Source organism: Rhagoletis zephyria, unplaced genomic scaffold, assembly GCF_001687245.7.
Source record: "Rhagoletis zephyria isolate East Lansing unplaced genomic scaffold, Rhagoletis_zephyria_1.1 Rzeph_scaffold_01769, whole genome shotgun sequence".
In the NCBI taxonomy this organism is placed as follows: Eukaryota; Metazoa; Arthropoda; class Insecta; order Diptera; family Tephritidae; genus Rhagoletis; species Rhagoletis zephyria.
This window is the reverse complement of record NW_016158853.1, coordinates 43,008-68,939: the sequence shown is the minus strand read 5'-3', so window position 1 is coordinate 68,939 and position 25,932 is coordinate 43,008. Positions and strand designations below refer to the sequence as shown.

Here is a 25,932-nt window from a genome sequence, read left to right as displayed (position 1 = left end):
ATTTTTTTAGTTTTCGACGATAACTGCAACGTGCTATGTGGAGTTCAAGTTGCGATAGTTTTCTTTTTAATTTCGGTTTTTTATTAATTACAAATAAAATTGGTACAAAATAATTATGTATGTTTAAATGAAAGCTGTGAGTTTATATAATTTATGTTTAGAATGAAATTTTATAATTATATGTACAGCTCGCAACAAAAGATAGCACCTGAACATTTTAATCAGTCTTGACTTTTTGCTTCTGTTTGTTTAATGTTAATTTTTTCTATAAATCCATAGCTCGTTGTTTAGTAAAAACCACATAAATAAAAATTTCAAACTTTATACAACAATTATAAACATTTCTTAAACTTTTGATCACAATTCAATGGTTTTTAATTTGGATTTCTAGAAAGAAAATTGTTATGCAGTTTACAAAGTAATTTGCATAGAAGAAAGTGCGTAATACCGCCAGCTAAAAAAATTATAAAAATCGACAGCATTTTTTAGCAATTTCAAACTTGCACCTTATTGTACTAAATTTTAATGAGCTATAAAACTGAATAACATTTTTTTTCTAGAAATCGAAATTAAAAACCGTGCACTTGTGTTCGAAAGTTTAAGAAATTTTTATAATTTTTGTATAAAGCTTACATTTTATGCGGTTTTTGTTAGACAATGAGCTATACTTTTAAGAAAAATAATGAACACTAAACAAATAGAAGAAAAATAGTCAAAACCGGTCAAAATGTTGAGATTCTACCGTTTCGTCGTGGGCTAAATTGAACTTTTAAGTTTTTTTTTTAATAAATTTATACTGTCATGGCAGTTCGCCAATTGGTGACATAAAATATCTTTCGTATTCTTCTCGTATGAGTTTTGCTTGTGGTGGTATATATCGCAGCAAAGATTCCGTCATCGGACTTCAAGAAAAATTACAATTTAAATACAAATTAAATTAAAAGTTATCTTGCTTCCGAAAACAAGGATATTCATTTCGGTGTTTTTGGACACATAATAGGCTTATGGCAACCGAATTTCAGTTGGGGGGCCAATGGTTGAAATGATTGTACAGATGGCAACTGCAAGCTGGCGACTGAGCTGCTATATTGGCAATTGCATTTTTGTGGCCGCTGCGGTAATAATCAAAGATTGTATACCTACATATAAGGTAAACTTCACAGTCTAGGTCAAATTGTCGCAAGGTCAAATTCAGTGGAATTGTATCTTTTAAAATTTCAGGTTTATTCAATGAATTTTTTATTTGTTTGACCTCGAACCTGGTGTAATGGAGACTACAGACCTCGGAGTCGTATTCAGGGCGTCGAACAACATAGGGATATAGAGGTTTGGTTCAATATACAGAAAGTTGTGTAATTAGTAGACACGCATAAAGAGGCGAGTTCACCGCGAAAAAAACGCATAAAACAAACGTCAGTGAAGAAAGTCGCCTCAACTTAGTCGACGGCGAGAACAGACTCGTTAACCTATTTGACGACGAATAAAGACGCGTAAACTTATTTTCGCGGTCAAATGTGTTTGCGTGTGTAGTAGTACATATGTACGTTCCCCAAAGAGTTTTTGGGGAATAATGCTGAAGTGACAGTCCTTGGCTAGGTATAAATAGTGATAGAACTTTTTATAAAAGTATCGATACTAGTACTCATAAGCTAAGCTAAGATTGTTTTTTTTTAGCGCTCGAACTTTGATGGACTTGGGCGAGACATTGACCAAAAATTGTCATCATTCACACTGATTATTTTTAGAGCATAATTAACCATATTTTTGCCATTACCAATCAAAATCCTAAAAAGCGGATTTTCGGGCCACGCTAATGTACATTAGGGTGGCTCTTAATTTTTCGAGATTGATTATTTCTAGTATCGGCACAAAATTGAGCATCGGCATCGGCATCGGCCTTTTTTCGCCGATTCTTTGCCGATTATTTGGAATTTCTTTTCATATGTGCAGGTGAAGCGACAGACAACAGCCAACATCAAAAAACATTTGCAGACAGCTCTCAAAAATTATTCACGTGTTCATCTAACAAAAGTATGTTCGACAATTTTCTTTTATATGGAGGACAATGCCAGCAAAAAAAAAATTACAAAAATTAACGGGATTTATAGCAGCTTGAAACTTGCACTTCATACTAGAATTAAATGGTCTACAAAACTGCATACCAAAATTCTGATTAAAAAGTTTGAGATTTTGGTGAAAATAAGCAGAATTTTTTTAGTTTTTCTACAAAGTTTGAAATCTGAATTTATATGGTGTTTATTGTATACATACCAGCTAGAATTTTATAAAAAAAGTAATAAACATTAAATAAACAAAAGGCAAATACCAAAACCGGTCAAAATATTTTGTACGTTAGACTTTTTCATGCTAAAAAAATAGGTACTTTTCAGTACATTTTTATTCAAAGCAAAATTATGAATGTAAGTTCATAATAGATAATACTTCAAATCGCCAGAGAACTAGTTTTAAACCATATTTTGGTATACGAATAAAATATAGTTCATAAAAAAAAACTATCCATTTTAACATGAGCGTACACTAGGGTGGTCCAAAATGCATGTGAAAAAGTAAAGTCGGAATTTTTTGCTCACCCCCTAGGATTGTTCTACACCGAATAAATATACCCCTATTTTTATATTTTGAAATCAAAAAACGTTTAGAGGTCGCTCAAAGCACTCAAAGTTTTCCATGTATTTTTATATGGGTAAAAAACAACTTTTCGTAGAAATGGCATAGGACCAATAAAAAATAGTTAATATTAAAAAATTGTTAAATAAACAATTAAGTATTGTTACTGAAAGTCTCCTGAAGAGAACCAGAGCATTCCGATCGAAAAATATTGTTTTTCCACAATTGTATGCCATTTCTACGATAAGCTGTTTTTTTTTCATATAAAAATACATGGAAAATTTTGATCGCTCTGAGCGACCTCTAAATATTTTTTAATTTCAAAATAAAAAAATAGGGGTATACTTTTTTTGGATATATAACAATCCTAGGGGATGAGAGCATTACAATTCCGACTTTACCGTTTTTGGGCAACCCTAGTGTACACATCATTGTACACACAAGCCAATAAATTATTTTATATTTATGACATTATTGAATAGCAATAATGAGATCATTTGAATCGTCAGTTTTTAAATAGTCAAAGAATTCTATACATTCCATTTTAAAATTAATTTTAATTTGAAGCTCACTTTAAAAAAATTTAATTAGAAGCCGATTTCTCTCTTTGCGTTAGGAAATAACTATATACTTAAGATCCTCTCAGTTGCTTCGTTTGAGTGTGGTATTGAAAAAAAAAACTGAATTACATATTTTTTCAAACTGTGGAAAAGTACCACTATTTAAGGACTTCATCTATATTTCCTCATGGCTTAAATTAATTTTTTCAACTACGCAAAAACTTTGAAATACTAAGAACTCGCTAAAAAGAGTATCTAACTCTATGTCTCGTATGCAAAACTCTTTTACAATGTCAGTAAATTGTGAAAAAAGAATTTAAGTTATAGGCAAATTTGTTGTTATTAAACTGAAAGTTATTTTCGAGATATCTAACAACACACGGCAAAAAAAAAACGTCAGCCTTCTTTTTGAATAATTTAAGCTCCATCATATTATCGCAACTGGTACGTAACGACACGGCGATTTGCCCATAAAACGATTGATCTTTTTGTTGTTTTAATTTCTTGGGCATATCAAACATTATCTGAAGCATGGCAACTATAATTAAATTATTTTCCTTTTACTTTTTACAGTACAGTTTAAGGAAGTTCCAACGTTATGCAAAAACCTTAAGAAATCCTAGAGTATTTTGTTTGAATGGAAAATTCAGTACAAATCAGTACAAATTTTGAAAAATCAGGAAATTAGCGTACTGATTGAAGAAATGAATAAAATCAGTACAAGAGTTGAAAAATCAGTACTGTACTGATAAAATCAGTACGTCTGGCAACCGTATGCAGCCGTTATATATAGAATTATTTTATGTGAATTTACTTTTCAGATGGTTAAATAAAATTGTGTGGGCGCAGCTTTGTCTACCCTTAATGAGATCTTGCATTTACCTCCGATTAACGAAATTGCTCGGTGCGACCGTTTTTGTAGCAGTAAGACTCAAAGAAACCAGTTCATAAATATTAAGACGAATTATAAAAGTGGCGAATTGGCTAGGAAAGATTCGACCACATCCGTCCAAGAAGGAACACGGTTGGTATATCAAGGGCTTCATTCGAACGATATTCAAGAGATCACACGACTCATTTAGCCAATGTACGGGAAAACTTTTCATCCTGAGGGGCTGCGAGGATTCTTGGCCCTCTTATAACAGAAAACGCTCATCTGTTTTCCTAGGCTTCCTTATAAGGACTTTTATTGGCTTCCGCATCGGACCAATGTTGTAGTTGCAAGATCAAAGGAGATTATACACGCTTGGCAGAGATTTCACAGGTAGAAATAAGACCATCACCAAAGCTCATGACATCGAAAGGGATTATTATTCCATATGGCATCAAAGAGCTACTATTTTTGGCCTTTTTTACTGCGGCGACTTAATGCCGTATTCCTTGCATTGGAGCACAAATTTTAGTCTCCCTTTCTGTTTAGCTAGTTTTTTTTTTACCGTTTTTGGTATACTGTTTGATAGTGTAACATGTTTCGTCGTTGTATTTTAGTTTAATCTTCTTCTATCTTCTTATTCTTCTTCTTCTTCTTCTTCTATCTTCTATATTAATAAAAATGTTGTGTTATGTCACGGTCGTCAAAACTCGAGAACGGCTGAACCGATTAGAATAATTTTTTTTTGTATTGTTCGGTATAATTCCAGAACCAATGATATCGCAAAAAATTGGAGCGTTGCCACCTATTTGAAAATTTTTAAACCCAATTATATTGATAAAATAAATAAATTATTACAATATGGGTATCAAATTAAAGAGTTTTAAGAAAGATAACTGCTAGAAATATTTTTGACGAGGGTCACCTATTTGAAAATTTTAACTCAGACAAATTCATAAAATAAATGAATTATTGCCATGTGGGTGTCAAACTTAAGAGTTTTAAGAAGACGTACAGCCGAAAATATGTTTGAGGAGGGTTGCCATCTGTTTGAAAATTTAACTAAATAACATTGATAAAATAAATAAAATATTACAATATGGGTATCAAATTAAAGAGGTTTAAGAAAGATAACTGTTGGAAATATTTTTGAGAAGGGTTGCCACCAATTTTTAAATTTTAACTCAGTTAAATTGATAAAGTAAATTAAATATTGCTATGTGGGTATCAAACTAAAGAATTTTAAGAAGCTTACAGTCGAAAATATTTTAAAGGAGGGTTGCCACCTGTTAAAAAATTGAGCGCAATTTTATTGATAAACTAAATGATATATGACAATATAGATATTAAATTCAAGAGGTTTAAGAAAGATAGCTGCTGGAAATATTTTTGAGTAAAATTGTTACATCTTTGAAAATTTAAACTCAGTTATTTTGATAAAATAAATGAAATACGGTAATTTGGGTATCAAACTTTAGATTTTTAAGAAGGCTTACAGCCGAAAATATGCCTGAGGAGGGTTGCCACCTGTTTGAAAATTTAACTCAATATAATTGAAATAGGTATCAAATTAAAGAGGTTGAGGAAAGAAAACTTTAGGAAATATTTTGTGCAGGATTGCCACCTATTTGAAAATTTTAACTCAGTTATATTGATTAAACAAATGAAATATTGCAATGTGGGTAGCGAACTAAAGAGTTTTTAGAAGTCCTACAGTAGAAAGTTTCTTTGAAGAGGGTTGCCACCTGTTTGAAAATTTATCTCAATTAAATTGGTAAAATAAATGAAATGTTACAATATCGGTACCAAACTAAAGGCATTTAAAAATCTTGATTTAGAAATCTATATTTATATATATAAAAATGTTGTGTTCCTTTGTCACGGTCATCGAAACTCGAGAACCGCTGAACTGATTTGAATAATTTTTTTTTGTATTGTTCGGTATCATAGCAGGATCATTTATATTACAAAAATAAATAAATGAAGTATTTCAATATTAAGGTTTACGGCCGAAAATATATTTGAGGAGGGTTGCCACCTGTTTGAAAATTTAACTAAATATGCATAGTTGATAAAATAAATGACTTATTAAAATATAGGTATTAAATTAAGGAAGTTTAAGATAGATGACTGTTGGAAATATTTTTGAGGAGAGTTGCCACCTTTTTGAAAATTTTAACTCGAAAGCTTAGTATGTTGCACCAATGTATTTTCAATATAAAGCGATAAAATAAATAAACCAACGAAAAATTAGTCCCTTGTCAAATATGTTTGATTTATTATTATTTTTTTATGGATATGTACAAATGTAGAGCGGGTACGGACGATGTGTGGTGGCTGACGGCCGTTCCTGGTTGAATACGGGAAAATAAGTACCCGCGCTCTTTTCAATAGAATTGAGTTCAACCTCAAAGCAGTAAAACTGTTTGGAGGGGAAGTTAAGGCACTCCGTACATTAAACGCCTAGTCATAGTAGTGTAATCGTTCCGGCGTACTAAAGTATGAAGCTTTTATACCGAACACATGTATTTCAATGAGGCTCTGTATGTTACGATTCATAATCATGTTTTCGCCTAATCATAAAAACTTCATGAATCGAAGCGCCCAACATTGTAAGGCGCTTGCCGTTTTGATATCGGCATTTGTTTACTTTTTTGTGCTCGAAATAAAAATTGTTTGTCATTTCAGTAGATAATAATTGAAAATTAATGATTTTGTGCTAAAACTCGTGCCAATTGTATTAAGCCATAAACGTGTATGCAATATTTTATTACAAAAATGTTCGCGGAAGTGTATTAGTGAGAAAGACCGGCCAGAAAATTTGTAATGTGCGCGCAAGTAGGGCTTACGCAGGGCGCCCAAGTGTGCAGAAGTCGAGTCGTCATGCATTCGTTTTGACATGACAAAACGATTACTCTACTATGATTAGGCGCGTAATGTGCGGAGTGCCTAAAAAATAGTTAATTTGGCGGGAAAAATTTATGACAGTTTCTAATAAAGACATGTGTACATGTATGCGTACATATGTACATATATTATTAAGCATTAGGGTGGACCGTTTTGGATTGATTAAATAAATGAAATATTGCAATGTAGATATCAAACTAAAGATTTTTAAGAAGACTTACAATCGAAAATATGTTTGAGGAACAATATGGGAAAAATCTTGATTTGGAAATATTTTTTATAGGATTATCCTATTTACCTATCTAAAAGTAAAGACTGAAAATATTGAAATTAAATGAAATATTACATAACTGGTTCCAGACGAAAATTATTTGGGAAAGCTTTACTAGGGAATTTTTTTAAATCTTTCCACTTATACAAAATCCGAACATTGTAAATAAATATAGAATTTACAACATCTTATCAAACGAAGTGATCATATTATCAACGAAGAGCTGGGACACAAATTACTTAATGTAAAAAATTCATAAGCAAGTAATTTTTAAGCAAACACACACACCGACTCCAGTTCTCATATAAAAGTGTAATAGTACCGTTAATTTTTTCATGATCCAATGATCGGATCTAAACCAAATTAGTACGGGATCACCTGGAAATTGGGTGACGTGGTCCAAAGTTATGCGGTAACATGCATAAAAAAAATCCGACGAATTGATAACCTTCTCCTTTTTTATGAAGTCGGCTAAAAACTACTGAAACAAATAACAAAATGATAAAAGAGTACCGAAAACAAAAAACTATCGCATGAAAGCTGTTTAAAAAATACTTAATGAAAACATAAAATTGTTGACACCGTTCCCTAGCATTATAAATCAGTCAACTTTTAATCGTAAGCAATTTTGTTTGGGTTCGCCAAGGCCTACTACGTATATTGCGAGTAAAGAAATTTTGAATAACATGAGATAATATTATTATGATTATGATTATCATTACTATTCTGAACTCCTATTCCCTATCAAGGATTCCCAAATTAAAGCGAAAGCAGAAGAGCATTTACGATCGCATGATGCAAATGTTAAGATAATAAGAGCTGCAGAACTGAACCATGTAGGAACATTTTTTTTACAAGGGCGTGTAGTTTCTGGCGTGTGCCGATGACATCGACATCAACGGTAACAAAAATAGCGAAGTCTCTTCTGCCTTTTCCAAGCTGGATAAGGAAGCAAAGCGAATGCGCCTGGTGGTAAACGAGGACAAGACGAAGTATCTCCAGTCACCGCGTTCGCGCCTTGGAACCCACGTCACTGTTGACAGTTATAATTTCGGGAAAGTGGAGAATTTCATTTACTAGGGAACCAGCACTATCACCGATAAAAATATCAGCATGGAAAACCCACGCAGAATTACTCTTGCCAACAGGTGCTGCTTTGGACTGAGTAGGCAATTGGGGAGTAAAGTCCTTTCTCGACGTACAAAAACCGCACTCTATAAGTCACTCATCATGCCCGAGCTGTTATATGCCGCAGAAGCTTAGACAATGACAACATTTTATGAGGCGGCTCTTGGAGTATTCGAGAGAAAGATCTTACGGAAGATATACAGGCTTCTACGCATGGGCGACGATGTTACCGTAGACGATGGAACGATGAGTTGTATGAGCTTTACAACTAAATGTACATAGTGCAGCGAATGAATATAGAGCGGCTCCGCTGGCTTAGACATGTCGTTCAATAGGAACCGAAGTTTCAGGTGTAAAAGAATTCAACTCGCAAGCCGATGGTGGTAGCAGACGAATAGGAAGCACCCATGGCAATGGAGAGACCAAGTTGGCACAGAGAGAAATGACTGGCGTTCTTTGTGGAGCTCGGCCAAAATGGCTTAGGCGGTTACAAAGCCAAAGTAGAAGAAGAATATGCAAATGATAAATGACGGAGTTGGGGGACCATTTTCTTGGATGCGCCAGGAGGAACTAGCAAAATATTCCTTATCAGATGGATTCTGGCAACGGTTCGATCAAAAAATTACATTACCTTAGCCATCGCTTCGTCTGGAATTGCTGCGACATTATTACCAGGTGGAAACATTGCCAATTCAGCTCTTTAGCTGCCATTGAACATATAAATCATCGAAACTCCCACGTGCAATATTTCCAGAGCATCCGGTATGAAAAAAGTTTACCAAAAAATTAAATTCATTGTTTGGGATGAGTGCACCATGGCACATAAAAAATCGTTTGAGGCTTTTGATCCATTGTTGCGGGATTTGCGTGGAAACGTTCAACCATTCGGGATATTGCTCGCAGGAGATTTTACGAAAACATTGTCTGTAGTTTCTCGATTAACACGAGAGATAAATGCTTGCCTGAAATAGTCAACATTGCGACAAGACGAACATACATACACTGCAGCTGAAGTATTCGCGCGACAATAACTGGACATTGGGAACGCAAAGCTGCCAGTCAATGAGAGATTAAGACGAATTTTATGGCCTGATAATTTTTGTAAATTAGAAACATCGAAAGGAGAACTGATCGAAAGAATGTTTCTTTATTAAGAAAATTAATTTTAGGAATCACGATTGGCTCAGTGAACGGGCTATTCTTGCTGCGAAGAATAAGGAGGTCTATCAACTAAATAATAGTGGTATTGACAACAGTCGTTGCTTGAGCTGATCAGCTCTTTTACCAGACTGCCAGACCACTTGCTCACTTTGGTGAATACCACTAATGTTATTCAATCCAGCATTCAACGTGAGGAAATAGCATATACGTCGATAAACACCGTTGTGGAAAAAGACCATCCAACGAAATTTTTGAACTCGATTGATCTTCCAGGGAGATCCCACATACCGAAATTGAAAATAGGTGTGCCAATTATCATTTTGCGGAATATTAATCAGCGAAAACTCTGCAACGGAATGCGACTCGCAGTTAAGAAATTGACGAAGAACGTAATGTAAGCAAAGATTTTAACGTGGCCTTTCAAAGGTGAAGAATTCCCATGATTCCATTTAATGATGATGATTCAATTTAAAAGATTGCAATTCCCAATTCGATTGACATTCGGAATTACAATCAATAATGCTCCAGGTCGAACTTTGGAAAAGTATGGTTTAGATTTAGGTGTGGATTGCTTCTGAGATGTTGCGTCTTCCATTGTCGGCAAACCAGATATCCTTGATATCTATGCAGAGAATGGAAAAATAACAAATATTGTGTGCACACGAGTACTTATTACATAACCAAACACATATGAAACGTATGCTTTGTTTCGTTAATAATTTATCGTCCATATAACAGAAATATGCCACAGCAAAGCTTGGCAGGGTACAGCTAGTATGTTGATAAATATGCTTCATGTTTATTGCTTGGTTATTTTTTGTTGCCTCGGGTTTGCTCACCGGCCAAGGCCAAGGTCCTATGTAGTTGTTTGCTGGGTTAGAGCTGCTTCGGCCGTTGAATTATATATATATTTTCTAGAGATCCCACAAAAAAGCTAACTACAAGTAGGTAATTTTTTATCAATTGATATTTTGTAGAAACAAATCCATGTATGTCTCATGTATGTATTTAAGCATGCACCTACATATGTATGCGTGTGAATTCAGTGATTTTTTAGATTTTAAGACTAAGGTCCTAGGGGTACATCTTCCTCTGATCCCACTGAGACTAAATTCCGCGCAGCCCTTTTTTAATTTTAGAAAAATATCTTATAACAGCCAACCTAATGTAAATACACATATAAATCAATGTTTATGCGTTAAACGTTGAACCATTTGTTATTCTTATTTTTTCACAGGGGTGTGGCCCAGATGCTACATGTCGGTGATATTCTGCACCAGATTTATGCTCATCCATTAGGGCTGCTTATTAAGCAAACTTCAAATAGATCTTCAATGGGTGGCGCTTCAACACCAAATTCATTGCTTAACTCCGACGAAGTGGTATTATTTTCCACGCGCTACAGGCGAACTTTCCAATCAGCTTTAGCATTACTCTTCACCTTCCTGCCCAATGAGAAGTGGTTATCCTTGAATATCCGGGAGTCTCACAGTATGGCGTTTTGTTTTACCGATTGTGCCTGCCAGCAAGCAGAAGTTTTGCTCAAACGACGAAAAGTTGAACAGAAGTTGAACTTAACCTTTCAACCGGACATTAGTAAAGTCATCCAATGGGTGGGTGGTACTTTGCTGCAGCAAACCCCAAACGGAGTAAATAATGTCCACGACGTTCTTGATGTGCTAAACACGGTTTTGTGCCACGATGCGCCGTTACCTTGTCGGCATTCTATTTTAAACAATACGCAGCTATTTTCAACTACACAACTAAATGCAATCGATTTAAACGATGTCATTAATATCGACCAAGATGAACAAGTTGGAAACTTAGTAGAAACTCATTACGTACCTGAAAAAGCATTGAATGATGAAGCCGATGGTCAAAACGTGATGGGGTGTGTCGAACAGTCACACGTAACCGCTCTGATGGCATACGCAAATTGGCAGTCAACGCAAAATGCTGAACATGTTTATTACAAACGAATCGGACTCCTTCGGGCTTATGGCATGATGCGTCACGTAGTCAGCTATATGCTGCGGATGATATCCGGTGACCGAACCAAATTTGTACTATACTCGGGCCATGATTGGACTCTGCAATATCTAACTGCTGCATTGGGTATAAGAACTGGTAATACATTTATATCTTATGCAACTCGATTGGCCTTTGAACTTTATAAAAGCGAAACACATACGGATTATTACTTCAGGGCAGTCTACAATGGTCGGGATGTGACACAACAAATCGATTTTTGTGAAGGTGGCAAAAGTCTAAGAATTACACGAGATAGTCGAGGTAACAAAGCAGACCTTTGCCCAATCGAGAACATCATTCGATTTCTGCACGAAGACTACTTTTCGTCGCTGAATGCAACGAATTTCAAGGATGCTTGCAGCCCATCATCACCACATAAGGACACTGATTTCTAATAAGCAAAACTCACAGGAATCTAACTCATACATATCTTTGTCAAAATATTACTAAATTTAGTGTATGTATTTTGAAGCCATTCTAACAAAAATGTAATCCAAACATATCATTATATAATAAGTAGATATATTCTAATGTTATGCTAAAATTATATAACAGGCTAAGGTTAAGACATAGCTTTATAACCCGTCGCACGGCGTTCAGTGGAACCCAGATGATCTTTGCTTTTATATGTATATTTTATATAGAAACCATGATAAAAACATAGCAAGGTATAACCGTTCTCTCAATTTGTCGGCCATGATTTTTTTTTGAAGTTTGCCAACATTTTAAAATCATATAAAAGTGAAAATAAAAAATTGAAATTGTTCGAAATTGTTGTTGCTTGAAAATGAAAATGTGTGTGTGAGTTTGTGAGTAAATTTAAAAATTAAATTGTTTGGAAACGTCAAGAATCTTAAAAGTGACTCTCAGCGGTTCTACCTTACTATATTTTTATCATGATAGAAACTATTTAAAATCGATTTTTTTACTACTGTTACTACTAGGTTTTATTTCAATAATTACAGACCGTTTGGAAGGCCATTGTGGCGTCGTGGTCTAAAGTCGGATAGATTCATACAGACATATTTTGGTTTGGGGTTCACTAGACCTCGTGTGACCATAGTGTTGCAAAATCGAATATTTAGCACATAAGTTTCATATGCGTTAAATTGTTAAATGTAATGTAATAAATTTATCTTAAATAGTACTTATTTTGTATTAAAATAGGTTAAATAATTAATTTAGCATAAAAAAGTCGATTGTCCTTTACTTTATTTATCCTATGATTTTACGGGCTTTACGAAATTAGCTAGCTTCGATCTTCAAAATAAATATACTTTTTTCAAAGCTCATCAAAACCTTTTTTCTTCTTATTATTATTGGGCGCAGTAACCGCCTAACAGGCTAACCTAATATTCGCGGCTTGCGTTTTGGTACGCATGCCGTCGAATTTGTTTTTTTGCGTCACCCGAAATTGACTTGCATGCGTTTGCATTTGATTTCATTGAGCGAAACGTCAAATCAAAATGTCACGCAGAGCAAAAATTGGGAATTGAGTTAGCTTCATACGCACGCCGTTCAATTTCGGTTGATCTCATACAAGTTGCATGTGCATGAGAAATTTTTGACAATAAATTGGCGGCGTGCGTGAATATTAGGTTATCCTGTAAGCAATTTTGGCCGAGCTCAACAAAGCCAACTAACGCCAATTGGAAATGAAAGGTGAAACCAAATCCTTCTCCACTTGGTATTTCCATCGCAGAGGGCCCTCCCACTTCCTCTGCTATCACCCGCGTGTTCCGAGTTGAATACTTTAAAAGCCTAAGCGTCGGTGCCCATTTCAACGATAGTTTAATTCGCTGCACTATATCTATGTCATACAGCTCTTCGTTCCATCGTCTGAGGTAGTCGCCAATGCGTACAGAACCGTAAATCTTCCGCAAAATATGTCTCTCGAATACTTCAAGAGCCGCCTCATCGGATGTTGTCATTGTCTATACTTCTGCGCCATATACCACCACGGGTATGACGAATGACTTATGTATAGAGTAGGGATGTTGCGAATGTGGAATTTTAGACATCCGCGGATGCGAATGCGGAATCGTTGTTTAAACAGTACTTACAAGCCAAACCAGATGTGTCAGGTTTTTCTAAAGCTTTTAAAAATAATTATTCATTCTCATTCCTTTGGCTGTTTCAGAATTTGGGGAACCTGTAACGTCATCTGCATTTTTTGATTGTAGTTTTTGAAATTCATTTTTAATACTTTCTTCTGCGACAGGTTTGAAAAATTTGTGCTTATAGCGAGCTAAATAGATGGATATCAAGGCACATAAATACAGGTAGAAGCCAAAATGACGTTGCTCTCATGAGAACCAAACCTTTAAACTTCAACTTGACTTTATTTTATTTCCTATATTTCGTTACGCTTTGAATGTCATATCGTTGTTTTTTTTTTGAATGTTCGTTAATAACAAATTTTAATTAGCATTTGAATTTTTGTAGTGTTGTGCGGTTTATACTTAGTGTATGTGTTAAAAATGCAACACCTGAGGCGTTGTTTTATATGTGGTGTTAAATATAAAGCAGATGCCACTAATTTTTTAACGTGCCTCAATGTCCTTCGCGTAAGGAGCGTTGCGAAAGTAGCTGTGGGCAGAGCTGCAGTGAAATGCCTTGCTGTGCGTTAAACATTTTAAAGAAGTAGATTCCACAAATACACCGGGAGGTACAGGAAAGGCACGTTTGAAGCCAAGTNAACAAATTTTAACTAAAGAAAATAAATAAATAAGAATAAACTTCAAATATACTTAAAAACGTCAACCAGTGAAATGTATTTTTTTATTTTTCCTTACACACGCTCATTTTTATTTTTACTCTCTCGAAAACTTTGACCTTTGTAGGTTTGACGTCAAATTGGCTTCTACCTGTTTTTATTGTACCATGCATGATAAAAATATAGTAAGGTAGAACCGCTGAGAGTTACTTTTAAAATTCTTGACGTTTCCAAACATTTTAATTTTTAAATTTACTCACAAACTCACACACCCATATTCATTTTCAATCTCAAGCAAAGCAACAACAATTTCGAACAATTTCAAATTTTTATTTTCAATTTTTATGATTTTAAAATGCTGGCAAACTTCAAAAAAAAATCATGGCCGACAAAATGAGAGAACGGTTCTACCTAGCCATGTTTTTATCATGGTACCATGGATGGATATGAATGAAAATTTTGAACAAAATTCTGTTTTCAAAGTCGTTGCTGCCAGCCGAATCGGATCAAAATATTGTAATAAAAAAAAAACAGCACCCCGTTTTTTATAAGTATTTGAATTATTAGAATTACGGATGAAGGGGTCTCAGATAGTTACGTAATTCTTATCTAATTAAAGGTCAGACCTATATCTTTTTAATTATTTGAGCATTGATTCTCTTAATAGCCAGACATTGATCATTTCTGCTGGAAATCCCTATTGAAGGACCTTACTCTTTGACTTTAGATAGCACAAAAGGGAGACGTAGGGGGACAGTTTTTTTTTACCACAGAAGTTTTTAGCCAAGGATCCAGTGTATATCCGTATGAAAAAAATACAGCCCGACAAGTAAACAAAATCACTATTTTTAAAATTTTTAATAGAAATAAATTCTCAAAAGAGCTTCATTTGAAATGATTGAAACGAATATATGTAACATCAAAAGAAAATCACGAAAATTTGGTTAAGAATTACAATGTACACGTTATTCTTTTGTAGTAGATTTTTTTTTTTAGGATTGGTCCAAAAAAATCACAATGAAAAAAAGAAACCAATGCAGGTATTTAAAGCATAGAAAAAAATTATTAAAAGGACTATGTTTTCCCTGACGTACGTCAAACTTTGACATACGTCAAAGGTCAAGTAGAAATGGAAACTTGTATGACTGCCCATTGATAGCTCGGTTATATAGCTTAAAAATTAATAAGACAATTCATCAAATCGCGCAAATGCCTCGTAACCATGTAAACCTCGTAAATTTGCTTAATTTTGTATGAAAAATCTAATTATTTGCGAGGTTTACGCGGTTCGAGGCTTTTAAGCATTTCCATGAATACCCATAGTATGTTTAGAGACATTTTTATCAAATATTGGCTACAATTTGTAATTTTTTTTGCCAGATATACACTGGTGCCCTTGCACAACATTCGCATTCGCAAAAGCTCCGCATTGATTATTGCAAATGCGAAAGCGAATGTTAAAATTAGTGCGGAAGCTTCGCTGTTGCGAATGCGACTGTTTGTTTGATAACAGCAGATACTTCGACCTCGCTTACCACCTGACCTATTCGCTTTGCTTGCTCATCCAACATGGAAAAAGCAGAACAGACTTCGCGATTTTTGTTTCCGATCATGTCGATGTCATCGGCGTGCGATTGCTCTTGTAGTAAATTGTTCCTGAGTGGTTCAGTTCTGCAGCTCTTATTATCTTCTCCAACATAAGATTAAAGAAATCACACGAAAGGGAAGTCCCGTTTGGTGGCAAAGACCTGGAGAGGTCCTTCCTAATTCTGACCGAGCAGGTGGTATTGCTGATGGTCGTTTTACACAGCCGTATTAGATTCACGGAAATACCAAATTCAGGCATTGCTACATAAAGACAACTTCTTTTCGTGGTGCCGATAGCGGCTTTGAAATCGACAAATGGATAGTGTGTGTCGATCCTATTGTTGCGGGCTTTTCCAAGATTTGGCGTATTGTGAATACCTTATCTATGGTGGATTTGCCAGGTCTAAAGCCAAACTGATAAGGTCCAATCAGTTTGTTGACGGTGGCTTCAGTATTTGACATGATACGCTCGATAAGACCTTATAACCTATGCTTAAAACGCTGATCCNAATGCAGGTATTTAAAGCATAGAAAAAAATTATTAAAAGGACTATGTTTTCCCTGACGTACGTCAAACTTTGACATACGTCAAAGGTCAAGTAGAAATGGAAACTTGTATGACTGCCCATTGATAGCTCGGTTATATAGCTTAAAAATTAATAAGACAATTCATCAAATCGCGCAAATGCCTCGTAACCATGTAAACCTCGTAAATTTGCTTAATTTTGTATGAAAAATCTAATTATTTGCGAGGTTTACGCGGTTCGAGGCTTTTAAGCATTTCCATGAATACCCATAGTATGTTTAGAGACATTTTTATCAAATATTGGCTACAATTTGTAATTTTTTTTGCCAGATATACACTGGTGCCCTTGCACAACATTCGCATTCGCAAAAGCTCCGCATTGATTATTGCAAATGCGAAAGCGAATGTTAAAATTAGTGCGGAAGCTTCGCTGTTGCGAATGCGACTGTTTGTTTGATAACAGCAGATACTTCGACCTCGCTTACCACCTGACCTATTCGCTTTGCTTGCTCATCCAACATGGAAAAAGCAGAACAGACTTCGCGATTTTTGTTTCCGATCATGTCGATGTCATCGGCGTGCGGTTGCTCTTGTAGTAAATTGTTCCTGAGTGGTTCAGTTCTGCAGCTCTTATTATCTTCTCCAACATAAGATTAAAGAAATCACACGAAAGGGAAGTCCCGTTTGGTGGCAAAGACCTGGAGAGGTCCTTCCTAATTCTGACCGAGCAGGTGGTATTGCTGATGGTCGTTTTACACAGCCGTATTAGATTCACGGAAATACCAAATTCAGGCATTGCTACATAAAGACAACTTCTTTTCGTGGTGCCGATAGCGGCTTTGAAATCGACAAATGGATAGTGTGTGTCGATCCTATTGTTGCGGGCTTTTCCAAGATTTGGCGTATTGTGAATACCTTATCTATGGTGGATTTGCCAGGTCTAAAGCCAAACTGATAAGGTCCAATCAGTTTGTTGACGGTGGCTTCAGTATTTGACATGATACGCTCGATAAGACCTTATAACCTATGCTTAAAACGCTGATCCCGCGGTAGTTGGCGCACACTTAAATTCCAGTCGTCGGGCATGCGTTCATCTGATAAGAGTTTATGAACGCACCTTATCAGCTGCTCGCCGCCATGCTTGTATAGCTCGGCTGGCAGGTCGTCAGCTCCAGCAGCTTTGTTGTTTTTCAGCCGCGTAATCCCTATTCGTACTTCGTTATAGTCAGGCGGCGGGACATCGACTGGGGACTCGGGTTTGTCTTCTCCTCTACTTCCAGTTCTGCTACCATTCAATAGGGTGGAAAAGTGTTCCCTTCATAATTGAAGTACGTTCTGGACGTTGGTCGCCTCAGTTCCATGTAACGGTACCACATACTTTCTTTTAATATAGAAAGGGATATTCACCAAATTGAAAAAGTGGCGAGGCACTCTGGCAAAAGAGCAGATTTTCTCAAGGAACGACTGTTGTCAACAGCTTTTTTACCAGAGTTCCAGGCCACTTGCTCAATTCGGTGAATATCTACCTATAGTATTTTGGCAATACAATGCCAAAGTTTTTTTGGCATATAGCAAAAGTTAAGTTTTTTATGAAATTACTCGTGGCGGCCGCTGTGGTGTACAGGTTAGAATTTTTTCTAAAAAAAAATTCGAAGTTTGTCTGAATTGTCCATATATTGTCTGAGGCTTTTGTAAAAGAAAATAATAAAAATTAAAAATAGCCAAAACTGGTCAAAATGTCACTTAATCAGCTGACCATAAGTGTTTATGTACGTATTTTTTATTTAAAACGTTTTTATCAAAATATATTGCTCCTCAGGCGTCCTCCTTTTGAATCTTACCTGGAGTAAATGTCCTCCTTTTTGTTTCAATTGTCCTACCAAGCTAAATGTTCATCTGGTAGCCCTACCCATGCTGCAAATGCGCGATGGAATGGTTCCAAAACTAGAAATCTCTAGGAAATTTGAGGTACACAATGCAGATCGAGCTCTCTGGAATACAGGGAACCCATACACCAAGCCTAATGGGGAGGTACACTGATGTATTTAAGCTTCAAAATGGTAAAACTGGGCTAGCATTTTTGGGCTTCAAAAAATCTTTAGCTACCGCACCATCTTTCAGGCGGGGATTCATGCAATAGAAATATGTGGCAGAGAATGTTTTATACGGTTGACAAACGGGTTCGCTTATTTGAATAAACAGCCTTTGTTTGTTTTAACTCATGCATTTTCCTCTTTAAAATTTTGGGAAATAACTCGGATTGGGGGAATTTTCGATGACAACACTGGTAAACACGACCAGCTGTTGTCTTTTGTACAAGTAAGCAAACACAGCAGGCGAGTTCGGCGTCCGCGGTAGCCGAGTTGTGAGAGTTGCGTGCTACAAGTCTGTAGCCGCCAGGTTCGATCCTCGGTTGGAGCGACTGCGAAAAAATTTCTTGTTTTTATTATATATTTTTTACTTATTTTTTATTACAATATTTAATTTTACTTTCTTTTATTTTAATTTGATTTATTTTATATAACATTTTTTATTTTACTATTAGTTCATTTTAGAGTAGAATTTTATTAAAAAGTCAACAACAACTAACTGAAAGCAACGCTAAGAAATATAGAACTTATAAAAACAAGAATATAAACGAAATAAATGAAAATTGTACTGGCCGTGGGACTCGAACCCACGACCTTGCGGCTCGTTAATCCTCAATACTGCCGACTGTCAGGGCAAAATTATTATGCGCATTTGTATGCTAGTTTATCTGCATAAGCCCCGTCTGTCTTGCGTTTTAGAACTCAAAGATTTTATCACGTTTTCTCTCTTTGCTAGAGCTCAAATATTGCAAAGAACGCGACTTTTTAACGCTTTGATCTCGTTTTTCTAAAAATCTGGACCTGATGTAAACTTTATAAGTACTTATGGATTCGTAATCAGCACAAAATAGTTTATCACAAACAGTTTTAACATTTGCCGCACCAAAATCAGTATTGCCCTGTTTAAGCTTTCCAAACAACACAATGAGCACTGTTGTTATTTTATCGCGCTATTCAATCATGAATTACAACAGAACTTGGACGAATCTGGTTACTTTCTTTTTGAATTCTTGAAGTACGTTGCTTTTGTTATTATCAGGGAACGGATTTTTAGGACCTAAAAACCTATAAAAAAGGCAAAATAAAATAACGAAATAGGCTGGAAAAGGCGAAATAAAATAGTGAAAAAGGCAGGAAAAGGCACTAGGTGTTGCAAAAAAAGCAAACAAAGGCAAAACAAAATAGCGAAAAAGGCAGGAAAAGGCACTAAAAAAAGACAGAAAATACGAAGAACAATCAAAAAATACATTTATTTTAGAAATGCTTATATTATAAGTAAAAAGAGAAAAACTATGAACTAGTTTCATTATATGAAAAATTTGTACTTGAATCTTTGACTATTTTATCCTTTCGAGTTTCTAATAAAACTTTAGTCTGTATAGTTCTAGTAACATTGAACCACAAGATGCATTTTGAAGTTTTCTGGCAGCATTTTCATTCGATTTTCGCGAAGAAAAGCCTTGAATGTACTAAATGTGCGCTCGACGTAANTGAAGTTTTCTGGCAGCATTTTCATTCGATTTTCGCGAAGAAAAGCCTTGAATGTACTAAATGTGTGCTCGACGTAAGTTGATACAAGTGGAGCCCAATTTAAATATTGAACGTTTGAAACGTTCATAATATCAGAAATAAGGGCGTTTTCCTCGCTCTTTACAATTTAATCTACACCCCTTATTGTCTCCAAGCCTTCGTTAGCTGAGAAAACGGCTTTGAATTTTTCCAACACCAATTTGGCAAGAGGTCTCTGCGCTTCTATAAGCCGCATGGGCAATGTGTATATTTTTTAACCTTAAAAAAAAAAATTGTAAATGCTATAATCACTTTTTTAAAGGTAGAAAAGGCAAAAAAAGGCAAATATCTTAAAAAAGGCAAAAGAAAGGCAAATATCTTAAAAAAGGCAAAAAAAGGCAAAAAAAGGCAACATCAAATGTGTATATATGGAATCAGGGAAAGCTAAATCGTGGACATTCTTAATCGAATATGCTCTAACTCGTTAGCAGAAAAAAAGGCAATTTCCATAAAATCCGTTCCCTGGTTATTATGTATCTTCAAAGTGCAGAATAGCCCGACCTCCCGCGATCACAACTTTTTCAACAATCAATTAAAAAATTAAAAACGGCCTCTAGCTCAATAAAATTGTTGAATTCTTATAAAGCCATAAATACCAAAAACAAATAACTTAAGGACGAGTACACTTAAACATTCTAAAAAATAAAATTGTTAACAAAAACCAACAAAACCAACAACCACATGATCAAGTTTAAGTAGCACTGGAATAGATGCGCTTTGTTTGTAGTTGGCTTAACAAATGAAAGAGTGGAAAAAAGCAACAAGAATTAAGGCGAACACAGCACAATGCGTAGGCAACTGGCTGATTCAGCTGGGGTTGTTAGATCGAATCCCACAGAAAGAAGTCTGATGAGGAAATATGGTGATTTCCGAAACAGCTATCACTTCTACAATTTTGTTCATTAAAAACGGCCTCAAGCTCAATAAAAATTGGTGCAAATACACAAAAGTGTTCTTCTATATATTTTTTTCGAGACCGTCAGAAACGCTCTCTATCTCGCAAAAAATAATTAATTGCTTTAACCACTGTTTTCAAATCAATTTTCCGAAGCACAATTCTAAAGCCAATGAGAAAAGCAGCACACTCTTTAGTGAGAATAGCAAGTTAAAACTACTTTGGTTAAGAATATACAAAAAGGGGTGCCTCATACTTTTCATCCACAACGCAACAGTCAGACAACTTTGATTATTGAAATATTGGCCAGCTTTTTCATAATTTCTCCCACTGTGCATCTGTACCATTATAGAAATATCACAAGGTAAAACCATTGAGAGGCAGCCTGACGTTTGCCAGCAAAATAATTTTAAAAAGCAAAACTCAAATTCACATACAGAGTCTCATTTTCAATCTCAAACAAAAACAATTGTGAACAGTCTCAATTTTTTATTTTCAATTTTGGGCCTGTAGCAATTGATAGAAAAGTGGAAATTTTGACGGATAAAACCAAAAATTTGACATTTCTCGTGGTGAATACGAACGTCATGGCAACTCTGGCATAGTATGCGAATAGTCTTATAGCCCAGTTATGCATACTTTGCACTGCTACATATGGGTGTTTCCATGAAAATGTCAACCAGGACTGAAAATATAAAAACAAAAAATTCATATCTTTATGTGCTTCTTGTTAATATACCTATCCTATCCTATCCTATCCTATCAATTGTTTGGCGGTAATAAAAAGTGAAAATCAAAATGAAAGCTGAAAAAAGCACAAAAAAGCGTACGCTACTTGCAAGTTGCAAAATGAATATAAACTTGAACAATTTCAGCAACTCAAAAATAGAGCTTTCGCACGAGTGTTTGTTTGGGTTTTTTGAACTGCCAAAATTTTAACTTGAATTTGTCGGCCGCTGTGATGTAGTAATAAGCAGTGTGCACTTCCACTCCGTAGGGCCTGGGTTTAGGCCCTGAGCAACGCAGCATCACAAACAAAATTTAGAAAAAAGGTTTTTTTCTTAACAGCGTTCGCCGCTCGGCAGGCAATGCCACATTTCCGAGTGTATTTCTGCCATGAAAAACAGGTTCTAATAAAAATACAATCGCCGTTCGGAGTTGGCGTAAAACTGTAGGTGTGACAACATCAAGGCGCACGACACAAATCGGAAGAGAAGCTCGGCCAAACACTAACATATGTGTATTATCATTATTTGGCAGAGCAAAATTCAATTTAATTGTACACCATAGCCAATTTTTTTTACCTCGTCTCACCACGGAGAAAACTGTTATCGATTGACACACAGCCTTTATACGATTTTAAAATGCTTGCATACGTCAGAAAAAAAATCATGGCTTTACCCGGCCATCAAACCAGGGCGCCGCATAGTGGGGAAAAAGAGGATTTGAATGAAAATTTGTATCTTAAAGCATAAACAGACGGCAGCGTTGATCCGGATCAACTCGGGAATTAACTGCAGCTGATCCCGATTAAGCCCGAGTTAATCCGGACCAACGCTGCCGTCTGTTTAAGCTTTTAGTGAACTTGGGGACGCTGAATTCAATAATGTAATTCGTTTTTTATAACTTTCATACTTTGACTATAAATCCATTTACAGTGTGTACAGGGTGCCATTTTACAGGACATGCCCTGTAAATATGTAATAAAGTTCTATTTCTTGAAAATGGTTGCCATCTGTTAAAAAATTTAACTAAAATAATTTAATAAGTTAAATAAATTACATATTACAATATGTATGGGTATTGATCGAACTGGTTTTGAAAATGCTTTACTTATACTCTACTCATACAAGGGTTGCCACCTGTTTGAAAACTCAAATTCAATTTCAGACGAAAGAAAAATTTTGACATATTTAGCAAGAAATAAGTAAAGAATAAAAAAAAATCCTGAAACTTTAAAGTTAATTTAAGAGTCCATTAATATAAAAGGAATGCATCGAAACAAATACGATGTCGCAATCTTTTCGTTTGACATAAATATTTTAATATTTCATATACATAAATTTTGCATAATTTAATTAAATTCGACTTAACTCTAAATTCGACTTAAACCTCTTTCGTCTGACTTCCATATACATACATATATGGCGATACATGTTTCAATTACCTAATTCCCTTAATTTCAATGGAATTTGATTTTTTAAAGAGGTGACAAGCCTCCTCTTACATGTAGTTAAGAAATAAACGCCTTAAACCTACTTTGATTGATACAAATCTTTTAATAACACAGGCCCAGAATGTTTCAGAACCACTTTTTCGGAGGTTTTCGGTGCGCGTAATTAGAATCTGCTCTCAGAACTTCTCTCCTCCCTTTTAAAAGATATCCTAACCTTAAAGTGTAAACGTAGTTGTTTTTCACTATAGTTAAGTTTATGTAGCATCACAGAAAACTATTTGTTCCCAAAACCATTAACGGCACCTTAAAATACAACCCTTACCCTTCAAATGGGGTTGAGGGAATATCCCTTACACAAATTAATTCCCTCTACCCCGCGTCTACTGTAAAACGTTTTTTTTTTACAAATTCCTCAAATAATTGTTTCATTTCTTGTTAATGCCATCAGATCTGCACCATTCGTACGATTTTCAAAAATGAGATGAGATGGCTTTGCCCTGTTGGGGTGCAATAAAAGTTTGTTTGTTTGAAAAGATCGGTAAAAAATGTAATTCAAATTATTGAATTAAGTTGTATGAATTACACAGGCCGACAAAATTTGGCCAAATCTCAGATCCGGAAACCTGTATATACTGTTTTCCCTTATATTTGAGATTATTTAGTACCACGGAAAATTATGTGTTTCCAAAGCCATTGAAGGCACCTTAAAGTACAACCCTTACTCTTCAAAATGTTGTTGAGTTTGTTAATATATCTTTTGTTCTCGTCGAGAAATCGTGTTTGTAACTTTTTGGTGCGTATACTTTTTATCCACTGCATGCAAATATGTATACCAAATATACATATGTAACTAAAAAGTTCAAAACACGATTTTCCGACTCAACGACATTTTGAAGAGTAGGGGTTGTACTTTAAGGTGCCGTCAATGGCTTTGGGAACATATAATTTTCCGTGATGCTAAATAACCAGTAGCCCGTTTCTGTAACTTTTCTCTACCGATTATTTCTCTACTGGTAGAGAATATTCGTCATTCTCTACTACTCATTAACAGTAGAGAACAGGGCGGCGAATTCATATCTCGATTCGCCTTGGTAGAGAATAATTACAGAAACGAGCTACTGAAATATAGGGGAAACAGTATATACAGGTTTCTGGTTCTGAGATTTGGCCAAATTTGTCGGCCTGTGTAATTTATATAACTTAATTAAATAATTTGAATTAATTTTTTACAGGTGGCAAATCTTTTCAAACAAACACACTTTTCTTGAACCCCTACAGGATCAGCCAATTGTTGGTATCCTTGCCGTGGGGGCTGATCTTAAGTGGTGACGTGGGGGCCCTTAGGGGCTTCCATGTCGGCATGAATCAAGAGGGAGGCTCCGCATGGGAACCTGTGTAAGACATGAGCTAACACAGTTTCCTATGTGGAGATTACCCTACCAATAAACCCAAGGGGGTTCCGCATTTGCGGGGCTACGGATGTCACAATCCCGGGTACCCCAGTCAAAAGCTACCAGTCCTGAGAGGTGGTTAACTCAACTGGTAGAAGAGTCAACGGCTTTCGAAAGTCATACCTAAGACTTTTAAATAAAAAAAGCACCACGGGCGAACAGATGCCCCCGGGGTGTGTTCGTCGGCGGGACGAGCAAAACTGGCAACACAAGCAAGGCTTGCGTGACAAGCAAGGCAAGCACTAGCAATACATGCACGACTATTAGAATGAATGTTGAAAAATGTTGAAAACTGTTGGAAAATGTTGGATACGTGGAAAATATTGGAAATGTTGTAAAAAACGGTGTAAATTTGGTGGTAAACCGTGGAATTTGTGTGAATGTGTGCAAGAAGATGAAGCAAGATGGTATAAAGTGTCCTTTTTGTGACGTGAAGTAAAAGTGAAGGTTTTGCTGGTGTGAGTCAAGCAGGTCGCGTAGGTCAGGGTGAGTCGAGTCGGTCGAGTAAATCTCGCTGATGAGCACTACTCCGGTCTGTTCATGGGTACGGCCCCTCGGGGAGTATCGTGGTGGCTGTGCTTTAATACCCAAATGCGGCTTCGGCCCTACCAAGGTGGTAAGTGTGCCCGCCACAAACTGCCAATTGGTACTGAAATGCTTGCATTTCAGGGCAGTGATTAAGGCATGAATAATCCGCGAGCTTAACGGGCTCTGTGGAGTTTGGACCGTATACTACGGCAGGGACCCACAATAAACCTAAACTACATCTGCACCCCTACAGGGCAAAGCCCTTTAATTTGACATCTCATTTTTAAAATCGAACGAATGGTGCAGATCTGATGGCATTAACAAGAAATGAAAAAATGATTTGAGGAATTTGTAATAAACGTATTACAGTAGACGCGGGGTAGAGGGAACTAATTTGTGCAAGGGTTATTCCCTCAACCCAGGCTGTCCCTTCAATCGAGATTGAATTTACATACATATGTACAACAGTGGATTGAGAATAAAACTGCTGGCAGCCATCCATGCTACTTTTGAGCATCTGTAGTTCAAAGGAGGCAGAAAATTTCCGAATGATCGTAGTTTTTTGCTTGACCTTGTACTAATGACTCCAATTTGTATTTGCCAGTTGCATTAGTGCACGCTAAAACGGTGACTTGCGCCGTTTCACTTTTTCTTCCGCAGGCATTTTTTTCATTTGAGCTCACGTAACTTTTATTTGGCAGTTATTTCCAAAATAAGCGAGTTTCGTCTGCTGAAGACCGTGAAATGTCGATTCGTCGCCGTTCGCAGCAATTGGGTTTGCGAAACACATTTCGAACCGAACACTGATTTTGGTAATAAAATTCAATGATTTGCAAG

At 35.9% G+C, this 25,932-nt stretch overlaps 1 protein-coding gene across 4 annotated transcripts in view; it reads left to right on the top strand.

The window, feature by feature from the left end:
- LOC108365076 (2-phosphoxylose phosphatase 1) overlaps window positions 1-12,666 on the top strand; it is a 33,954-nt gene extending 21,288 nt beyond the window's left edge. For all 4 annotated transcript variants that reach the window (XM_017619022.1, XM_017619024.1, XM_017619023.1 and 1 more), the window contains one exon: window positions 10,764-12,666. In XM_017619022.1, coding sequence (XP_017474511.1) covers window positions 10,764-11,952 — 1,189 coding nt within the window. In that variant the 3' untranslated portion in view covers window positions 11,953-12,666. The remainder of the gene's footprint in view (window positions 1-10,763) is intronic.
- Window positions 12,667-25,932: the final 13,266 nt, after the last annotated feature.